This window comes from Aplysia californica, unplaced genomic scaffold (genome assembly GCF_000002075.1).
Source record: "Aplysia californica isolate F4 #8 unplaced genomic scaffold, AplCal3.0 scaffold00053, whole genome shotgun sequence".
Classification (NCBI taxonomy): Eukaryota; Metazoa; Mollusca; class Gastropoda; order Aplysiida; family Aplysiidae; genus Aplysia; species Aplysia californica.
In genome coordinates, this window is record NW_004797323.1 from 614,562 (window position 1) to 622,083 (window position 7,522).

The 7,522-nt window shown below is 40.7% G+C and overlaps 1 protein-coding gene across 1 annotated transcript in view; it reads left to right on the plus strand.

Moving 5' to 3' along the window:
* The window catches only part of LOC101858696, a 49,897-nt gene extending 42,699 nt beyond the window's left edge, over nt 1-7,198 (plus strand). The window contains exon 7 of the mRNA XM_035968352.1: nt 6,064-7,198. Coding sequence (XP_035824245.1) covers nt 6,064-6,344 — 281 coding nt within the window. The 3' untranslated portion in view covers nt 6,345-7,198. The remainder of the gene's footprint in view (nt 1-6,063) is intronic.
* The last annotated feature ends 324 nt before the right edge of the window (nt 7,199-7,522 follow it).

The following is a 7,522-nucleotide window of genomic DNA, read 5'->3' on the forward strand; positions in this document are numbered from 1 at the left end:
AGTAGTAGTAGTAGTAGTAGTAGTAGTAGTAGTAGTAGTAGTAGTAGTAGTAGGAACAACCTTTCGTCCGAGTTATGTCATCTCACATTACATCACAAGGCTGATTCTCGATTCATCAGAGGCTGATTTGTGGGTGGTTGGCGGGTGCTCATGTGTGGTTTGCTTCTTCTTTCCTATCAAACAGCTATCGTCTTTTTCGCCCCCTCCTGCCCACCCAGCAGTAATGGGTACCTGACTACGAGTTGGGGAAGTAAAGGTGGCGTGGAAAGGAATTGGCCACCCTACTACAATATGCTGAAGGCCCAGGAAGTTGTCTCATTAGCAAGGCAATCCCCAATGTTCGGATCAGATGCGGGAACAATTTTACTTTTTCCTCTCTTGTGCTACCTCTAACTTCGGCACTTATATGGCCTTATTGTGTTGCAAGTGCCGAAAAACTCGAACTAAAACTAAAAGAGGCTGACTTTCGCCTCATCAGAGGCTGATTTTCGACTCAACAGAGGCTGATTTTCGAATCATTAGAGGCTGATTTTCGACTCATCAGAGGCTGATTTTCGAATCATCGGAGGCTGATTTTTGACTCATCACAGGTTGATTTTTTATTCCTCGGAGGCTGATTTTTGACTCATCACAGGCTGATTTTCGACTCATCAGAACATCAGAGGCAGCGAGCGCACGGTGGTCTTCGACCATCCCCTCGCCTCACTCTCGCCGCCTCCTCGGGGCCCCCCGTCGGAAGATCCTACAGCGTGCTGGAAGGGCAGCATGTAGGAGGAAGGGGTGGTGGTCTCCGAAGAGGAATGCATCAGCATGGACGTCGTCCCGATACACTGCGAGGTCGGGATTTGGCGCGAACTTACTCCGCTCTCCCCTGAGCCGCTGAGGTCCTGGTCAAAGACGTTGCTGAGCCGGTTGGCGAGGCCGGAGCGGAAGGCTTTGCTCATGATGGCGTAGATGAGAGGATTCCACACGCTGTTGCTGTACACCAGCCATAGTAGGATCTGCCGAGAGAGAGAGAGAGAGAGAGAGAGAGAGAGAGGGGGAGAGAGAGAGAGAGGGGGGGGAGAAGTTGTTTTGTACTGGTGAGTTGTGCGAGTTGTTTTTATAAGAACAATAAAAGGAAAGGGGGACATGGTCTGGAATGGGCCATGGAGGTATAATATTTCTTTGGCAGAACTGAAAACGAATGTAATGGATTGACAATCTGGATTAATGTCTGTTTACAAAGGCTGGACAAACGTTATAGAAACCCTTGTGGAGTTGTTCCCTTTCCAATAAATCAACGAGGCCAGTATATTGGGTTCACTTTGCCAACTGATCGTTTTACAACAACATTTCATGGACATTGAAAGAATGTCAGTGCGTGGGAGAGATATGTGTCACGACGCCGTGGAATCAGGCACTCGTCAATTTTTGGGCATGTGTTATCATCTGAAAGCTGATTTATTTGCCTTACTTCCAATGAAATAAATCTGATTTATTTTCCTTACTTCCAATGAAATAAATATCCATTTATCTTGAATAGAACTACAGATATTTCCGATTGAAGAAAATGGAGTTGCCTGGTTTCAGTGAAGTTAGCGAGAAAATGGCCGCAAAAGTTGTGTAACTCCAATAGCTAAAGAGTCTTTGAGAACTAAAAAATTACATATTTTGTGCCTTAAATCAACGTTTATAATATAAACTTTATAAGTAAAATTCACAAGCAAATGTGTTAAGCCAAAAAATAAAAATTCGATAAAAATTCCTAAACCTGCTGAAAAAAAAGTGTCTTACACTTTCATTATTTTGACGAGCGCCTGATTTCACCATGCTGCCTCACATACAGATCTGACGAAAGGGAAAAAGAATGACTTCTTTGAGGTGGAGGAGCGAAGGGCGAGTTTGTTGAAGTATTTTTTTACTGGCAATTAGGGTGTATTGGTTACCGCCTTCGCTCTAGGGTTCGATTTTCGAATGAGAGAGGCGCTTTGTCGAGCATGCCTGCTTGTTATCCACTGAGATGCTGTAGCCCAAAAGGTTGACTTTGACAGGCAGGATAGAAGCAGCGCGTCTCTTAACCCTATCCGTACGTCGTGTTTTGCTACGTGGGGAACTCTGCGCCACCACTTCCAAACAGGAAATTTACTCGTTAATAATCCGCTTTGCATTATTGCAGTCTGTCAAAATAATTTTTTGAGAAATACTGAAAGTTTCACCGAGATCTTCGTACTAGAAGTATTCTAAAATGTAAGAGATACAACCCCGGGATACAAAATTACCCCAGGGCGTACGGAGAGGGTTAAACAATTTAAATCTAAGGTTGTCAAACTCGCGACCTGCGGGCCAGTATGAATAACATCGAAAAGTGATGCCCGATCGAAAGATTGGTTGATAAATTTCTCCTTCAACGTAAATTTTGACCCACTGCCCTCAGCGGTAATTTTGCAACAGCTCTCGCGGGGGAAGGACAGTCATTGATTTTTCATCTTTGGAGCAAGGATCGAAAGCAGTATAGACTCTCTATGGAATTCTCATCGTTGCCTGTATTATCAGTTTGATCAATCGTCAGGTCCTTGGGGCATGTCAGTTTTCAGCACTTAACAAATCGGGATAAGACGACTCGTGCGTGTGTTATTGGACTGTAATTGGCGGGTGGAGGGGGAAGGAGAGGGGGAGGAAGACCTGAGTCTGGAGGAGGGGTTTGGTGTCAGAAGAGTTTTCAGGGTACTAAGCACCCTACCTTTCAGATGTCATTGCCGTCTTCAAGTTCAAAACGAGGTCGGTACACAGAATTCTACACTTATAGAAGCGGAACTTCCTCTTTGCGATCGCTGATTCGCTGTGAGGAATTGAAACTAAAACATGACGGCCTGTTGAGGGCACCTTTGGCTGCGCGCACAGCGAGGCTTCGCGTTGCTATGCACGCTGATGCTAGTGGTAGGGCTTGGAAGACACCTTACATCAGTATTTTAAAACTTTCTTCGAAGAGGAAATATAGTGAAATAGTCTAGTACATTTTTATTGCCAACAATATGTCATAATGGCAGTGTTACAATGTTTTTGTATTTTTGTATTGTTGGTTTGTTGGTTTTTTTTAATGATGGGATGGGATCTAGATTCTAGATCTAGATCTAGATCTAGATAGATCTGCTCTAGATCTACTAAAGATCTTCACAATCACAATACACTTAATAATAACACTAATTATGAACATTAATTCTGTGGCAAAATATCTAGATAGAATCTAGTCTTGATTAGTACTAGATCTACGATAAAGGGGATGCTGACAGTAACATGCTCACTACAATAGTATTGTCATTAAACTTAAGGCCATCCAAAGCAAGCAAAAAAGAACAATATAAGCCTTTTCTCCAATTTACTAGAAAGAGCTAAATAAATTGAGCTTATATTGAGGAAATGTATTATTTCTCACTTTAAGAATTCATCTCTGTCTGTGTTTGCATCAGTAGTGTGTACAACAACATGCTTTGTATAAAGCACGTCCGAGTCTAACAAAACCAAGAGATTGGAGAATGTGTCGGTTGCACATATAAAATACATAGGCCTATTGTACATGCTGCCAAAAACACAAAAATGCAGAAAAGGCCTCAAAATATTGGTTTACACATAAAAGCCAATAATGTAAAACAAAGTAAACAAGAGTGGAACTGGCATATGTTTCCTGAATATATATGTTCAAAGTCATTTTCTGTGTGTTGGGAGTGTGATTTCTAATGCATGAATGATAGGCTCATTCAGATGTGATAATGAAGAAACTTGTGTCTACAGTCACAACAGAAAGAGTTCCATGGTGAGTGATGGTCAAGGATTTCAGAGCTGTGTGCATTTTGAGAAAATTAATGTATCCCCATACCCTGGATCACATGTCGAGGGGATGGGCATGTCCCCCTGTAATCCCCGCACACAGTAAACAAACACATATTTTTGAACACGAATTTATATAAGAAAAAATAAGTGGTCTCTTGTTACGGATCAAATTGAAGTCCTGTTTCAATTCGATTAATTGATAAAAGTGCGTATCGCAATGCGTTGGCCACCCCTGCCCTATAGGCCTATGCTATTTAATAAATACATTCGTCAGACCTGGAATATTTAATTTTAATGCCCGCACACAGTAAAAAAAAAACACACATTTTTGAACACGTATAATATAAGAAAAAATAAGTGGTGTCTTGTTACGGATCAAATCGAAGTCCTGTTACAATTCAATTAATTAATAAAAGCGTGTATCGCAAGGCATCGGATAATAATAATAATAATAATAATAATAATAATAATAATAATAATAATAATAATAATAATAATAATAATAATAATAATAATAATAATAATAATAATAATAATAATAATAATAATAATAATAATAATAATAATAATAATAATAATGGCTAACCCAGCACTATTACGCTATTTTATAAATACATTCGTCAGATCTGGAATCTTTAATCTTTAATTTTTAATCCCCGCACACAGTAAACAAACACACATTCATGAACACGTATAAAAAAATAAGTGGTCTCTTGTTACGGATCAAATTGAAGTCTTGTTACAATTCAATAATTGATAATAGCGCGCATTGCAATGCATTGGCTAACTCAGCATTATACGCTATTTAATAATACATTCGTCAGATTTGGAATCTTAAATTATAATCATAATTATATGTGCCCGCGCGTGGGAACTGTAAGTGAAAGGAATTGAAAATGCTTTCAAAAACAATTATGAAAGTAACATAATTAAAGTAGGACTACATGTGCTTATAAAGGCCCAAAAAGGTGTATGGATGCGGAAATTAATGTTTAGGATGAAAATAATACGCTATCTCTACTACTGTAACATGCGGTCAAAAATTTGATGCGCAACTTATTATCAAATATCTAGGCTACTGAACTATCGAACACCTAGATCTAGATTCTCCTACTTTTACACAATGACTTAGAAGATCTATATCAGTTCGTCTTAACCGATGAGTATTTTTTTCAAACATTTGTACACATCCATAGGTTCTATATTATTCTAGAAATTTCTGTAAAGAAAATTCTTTAATAAATACTAGCCCAATATTTTTTTTAAAATCCCAGTCAATGGTTTCTACAGATTTTTAAAAAGTTTATAGCTGGAGCTAAATCTCTTTTAAAAGCAAGTCCGTCCTTTTTCCTACTTCTGCTGGCGACATAAAGCTAATTATGGAACGCATGTTTTGAGAACATTAATTAGATCTAGTGAAAAAATATGTTCAGTGTAAAACAAATTTCTTGTAACAAGTTTTGCTATTAAAAATTACGTAGGCCATATATATATGCGTATGCAAAATGTGTGTGGGAAGCTATCCGTGTTACAAATTTTTTCACAGTTCTGTAGATCTTGTTTTTATAAACTCTCTATGTCTGCTTTTTCTGTTGTTGCACCCAAAAACACCTCAATTTAAAACCTTAATTCCAATCTCTACGTAGCACAGTGAATTCTGTAACTCAAAATTACAAACTTGACAGTAAATGTTCCACTTTTCACTCGTTTGTAAAAGCCGCTCTTGCTTTAAAAGCTATAAGGTTACTTCCGAAAACGATAAATCGTGCCCTCAAGACGCCATTGTTTTCGGTCTTCAATTCCTCACAGGTCACGTGGTACAGTTCCCGTTCTATAAGTGTAGAATTCTGTGGGTCGGTACAAACTATGGATGGGGTCGGCCAATCGGGCCGATCGCCCGACTCGATCGCCTCAAAAACAAACGTGTTTGTTTTCAGTTTCAGGCCATCGAGTCTGGCGATAGGCCCGATCCAGCCGTAGTGAGCACCCCGTATTACAATAGCGATTTATAACGGTTTCTTGAAAATCGTTTGAAAGGCCAAGGCATTTTTAAACCTTTCTGATGTGAAAGAGAGAAGAGAGAAAAGCTATTCCACAATATTTTTAAACTACTTAAATAGCATGATGACACCTGATTTTCTTTCAGGATCCACAGATCGTCCCGGCATTGGTTTTAGAGCAAAACCAGCGTTAACCTATTTCATCCATTTACATGGTTAGGGAATAAAAACGTCGTTTTGTTGTTTTTCACAGATTGTGAGAAAATCACCAAGAGAAGCGCCGAGCGGGAGCACAACATCACCAAACTTCTGGCCGTCATCACAGCCATATTCGTGATCTCCTGGTCCATCTCCTGGGCGGTCATCTTGACCACAGCCTTAGCCCCGCCCACTGACACAAGCACGACGGACGTGAGGCGGAGCATGGCCGCTCAGCTGTTCCTGGTGAACCACTTCTCCAACATCATGGTGTACACGGCTCTCAGCCAGTCGTTCAGGGAGAAGCTGCTACAGTGTCTACAGATCCTGAGGTAAACGTGTGGAAGTGGCTACTCTCTTGAGGTAAACGTGTGGAAATGGCTACTCTCTTGAGGTAAACGTCTAGAAGTGGCTACTCTCTTGAGGTAAACGTCTAGAAGTGGCTACTCTCTTGAGATAAAGGTGTGGAAGTGGCTACTCTCTTGAGATAAACGTCTAGAAGTGGCTACTCTCTTGAGGTAAAGGTGTGGAAGTGGCTATTCTCTTGAGGTAAACGTGTGGAAGTGGCTATTCTCTTGAGGTAAACGTGTGGAAGTGGCTACTCTCTTGAGGTAAACATCTGGAACTGGCTATTGTCACCAGGAGGGAGAGAGAATAGCCTGTCTCCCCGTGTCTCGCTATTCTCACCCCCCCCCCCCTCATCAGGTGTGCTATAGCACAGACACACACAGTACAGCACAGAGAATAACTTATAAGTTGTTGTACAGACCTAGATAAGTTTCAGGTTTAGTTTATTTAATGGGCTGGATGAAGGCCATTTCACACCATGAACAACAAACAACAGGGAAAAAAAATAACAAGCTACACTAAATCTAGATCTAGATCTAGACCTAGACCTATGGTTATAATTATAATATGCAATGACAAGATGTCTAGAGCATAACGCATCTGATCTACCGATACTCACAAATATAGCCTAATTTTAAGAAGGCTATTCGATTGGGGTTGTTTTTTTTTTAATTAAGGCTATCTATGGCTACGGCAATCAGTAGTTGGCCTAGATCTACATGAAGAAACATGCCCACACCGGGGTGGGGATGAGAATAACGGGTGAGTATATTTTCACCTCTTGAGAATATAATTGGCGGCCTAAAGGTCTACTTGATATACCCCCCATCTCCACCCCCCCCCCCCACCCCCACTCCACCCCTCAAAAAGATTGTTAGAATAAGTAAAAAGACTCTTTCACACATGATGTCACGAGAGTTCATATGTGGCTCCCACAAAGAGAGTATGTGGTGTGTGTGTGTGTGTGTGTGTGTGTGTGTGTGTGTGTGTGTGTGTGTGCGTGTGTGTGTGTGTGTGTGTGTGTGTGTGTGTGTGTGTGTGTGTGTGTGTGTGCGTGTGTGTGTCAGGGAAGGTGGGGGGAATCATGTAGGAACCTGGATGTGTGTATTAGACAGTCAAATCCGAGTCGGGGGGTGGGGGTGGGGAGGCTTAAGTAGACTTTCACA